Source organism: Peromyscus eremicus, chromosome 1, assembly GCF_949786415.1.
Source record: "Peromyscus eremicus chromosome 1, PerEre_H2_v1, whole genome shotgun sequence".
Lineage (NCBI taxonomy): Eukaryota > Metazoa > Chordata > Mammalia > Rodentia > Cricetidae > Peromyscus > Peromyscus eremicus.
The window spans coordinates 178,812,823-178,815,429 of NC_081416.1; the positions used below are offsets into that span (position 1 = coordinate 178,812,823).

A 2,607-nucleotide genomic window follows, 5' to 3' on the forward strand; every position below is an offset into this window, starting at 1 on the left:
CAGCACCCTTCCAAGGCCTCTGGATCAGTTCCTGCCTCCAAGTTCCTGCTCTATTTGAGTTCTTGTCCTGACTTCCTTTCATGATGAACAGTGATGAGGAAATATAAGCCTATAAACCCTTTCCTCCCCAAGTAGCTCTGATCATGGTATTTCATCACAGCAATAGTAACCCTTTTAAATGTAAGAATTTTTCTTTTTGTCTGTCTTGTGTATTGGAGTATATGCATTCACCATGCACTTGTGAAGACCAGAGGACCACCCATGGGTGTCATTTCGCTCCTTCTACAAAGTGAGGCCCAGGGACTCAGGTCATCAGGCTTGAGAGCAATTGTCTAGTCACTGAGCCATCTGATGAGTCCCTATAATATTACTATTTTTCATGTTGATTATACAAAGTCTCTACACATTGTCCCAGAAAATTCTGCCATGTTTCTCTCTGCCTTTGAAATTTCATCATGTGCATTTGGCCATGAATTTTTTCAAACCAGGAGAGGGAGGACATCACCTCTCTCAAGGATCTCAGCACAGATGGAGGGTTTTCTTCAGCACTGCATGGACCTCCCTATTCCGCAAGCAGTAGAGGATTGGGCTACACATGGGCGTGGCCACTGTGTAGATGACTGACAGCACCTTGTTGAGGTCTGTGGATTTGATATGTCTGGGCCTGGAATACACAAAGAGGACCACAGAGTAGAAAATGCCCATCACGAGGAGGTGGGAGGCACAGGTGGAGAGGGCTTTGTGGCTTGCAGCAGCTGAAGACATTCGGATCAGCACCCTGCTGATGGCCACATAAGAGGCCAGAGCAACTAGCAATGACCCACAGAAGATGATGGTGGCTGAAATAAAGTCAACCAGCTCTGTGAGGACCACGTGGGTGCAGGACAGTTTGAGCAGAGGAGAGACATCGCAGAAGTGGTTGAGGACATTGGGGCCACAGTAGGACAGACTTGCAATGCATGTGGTCTTGATCACAGAGACCAACAGTCCACCCACCCAGGAGGACAAAGCCAATCCCCAGCAGACTTGGGGCCTCATGAGCAGTGGGTAGTGCAGTGGGTGGCAGATGGCCACATAGCGGTCATAGGCCATGGAGGCCAGGAGGGTGCACTTGGTACCAATGAAAGAAATGAATAAAAACAATTGAGCCATGCAGGATGTGAAGGACACGTGGCAAGGGCAGGACCTCAGGCTCTGGAGCAGGCTGGGCATGGTGACTGACACATAGCACATCTCCAGGCAGCTGAGGTTGCCCAGGAAGAAGTACATGGGCTTGTAGAGTAACTCATGGTGGCTGCAGATGAGATAGATAACTAGCATATTCTCTAAGAGGATCAGCAGATAGAGGGCCAGAAAAATAACAAACAGACCATCCCTGATGTCTTTCCTGGCAGACAAACCCAGCAGGATAAAATCCTGGTGAGTGGACCTGTTGGCCAGTTGCAGAGATCTCTCCATCTAAGTGAAGAAAGAAATAGATTTATAAAGACTTTTCTGAAGTATAAAGGCATCTATGGTCAAACCTTCTCAGAGCTAAATCAACTTGGCAAGGGATTGATCTGGGGCAGGTGGAGCAATAAGGAGAAACTGGAAAACTGCAAAACCAGAAATGGAAAATTAACACAAACCTGAATTTACTGAGTCCAAAATTTTAAGCAAGACATCCAACCTTATGATCCTCCATTACTGTATGGGTAAAACAGAGGCGAGGGGCTGGTGAGATGGCTTTGCAGTGAAGAGCACTGGCTGCTCTTGCAGAGGACCTGGGTTTGGTTCCCAGCACCTACATGGCAGCTCACATTCATCTGTAGCTCCAGTTCCAGATGATCCAATACCTTCTGACCTCTGAGGGCCCCAGGCACACATGTGGCACACAGACATACATGAAAGCAAAACAGTCATACACATACTATAAAATAATAAAATCTAAAGAGAATTAAATGGAATGAAATCCATCCTCATGAAGCCCTCGGCCATTGTGAATATTTAGTTTATAGGTGTTTGTTTTCTTTGCACTGCTGAGAATTGAACCCAGGGCCTTGCCCTTCTTAGATAAGTGCTGTACTACTGAGCCACAACCCAGCCCCTTCATATGATATTTAAGTATTACAATAGATGAGAGTGTGTTTTATCAAATAAGGAATGGTGGTTATTTTCTTACATTTGATGACCTCAAGTGATTGCTTCTGGGTCAGATTTCTTTCTTTGGAAACCCTTCATGACCCCAGAGGTTGTGTGCACTATTTTAAATAGAAGAAGACTTACAACAGTCTTTTGTGGGTATATCTCCCTTAACTGGGCTCATCTCTAACGGAAATGTGTCACTAGTAGAAAAAGGTGCCACTATAATAATCTTTCCATGACAATCTTCCTCCATGACCACATGACCACAGAAGATGGCAAAGGCAGGAATGAAGTTGACCAGCTCTGTGAGGGCCACCCAGGTGAAGGACAATTTGGGCAGGAGAGAGCATTTAGATTTATTTATTTTATGTGTCTGAGTACTTAGCCTGCACATATGCATACACGTCATGTGCAGCCTGGTGCCTGCAGATGTCAGTATAATGCACCTGGAACTGGAGCTAGGGACGGTTGTGCGTCGCCATG

At 46.0% G+C, this 2,607-nt stretch overlaps 1 protein-coding gene across 1 annotated transcript; it reads right to left on the minus strand.

The window, feature by feature from the left end:
- Window positions 1–479: 479 nt before the first annotated feature.
- LOC131902599 (olfactory receptor 6Z7-like) lies at window positions 480–1,458 on the minus strand. The gene has a single exon (XM_059253615.1). It carries the CDS (start codon window positions 1,456–1,458, stop codon window positions 520–522), a length of 939 nt encoding a protein of 312 aa, XP_059109598.1. The 3' UTR covers window positions 480–519.
- Between the last annotated feature and the right edge of the window lie 1,149 nt (window positions 1,459–2,607).

Excerpts from the sequence above, each read along its gene's own strand:
- LOC131902599 (XM_059253615.1), bottom strand. The coding sequence starts at position 1,458 with ATGGAGAGATCTCTGCAACTGGCCAACAGGTCCACTCACCAGGATTTT.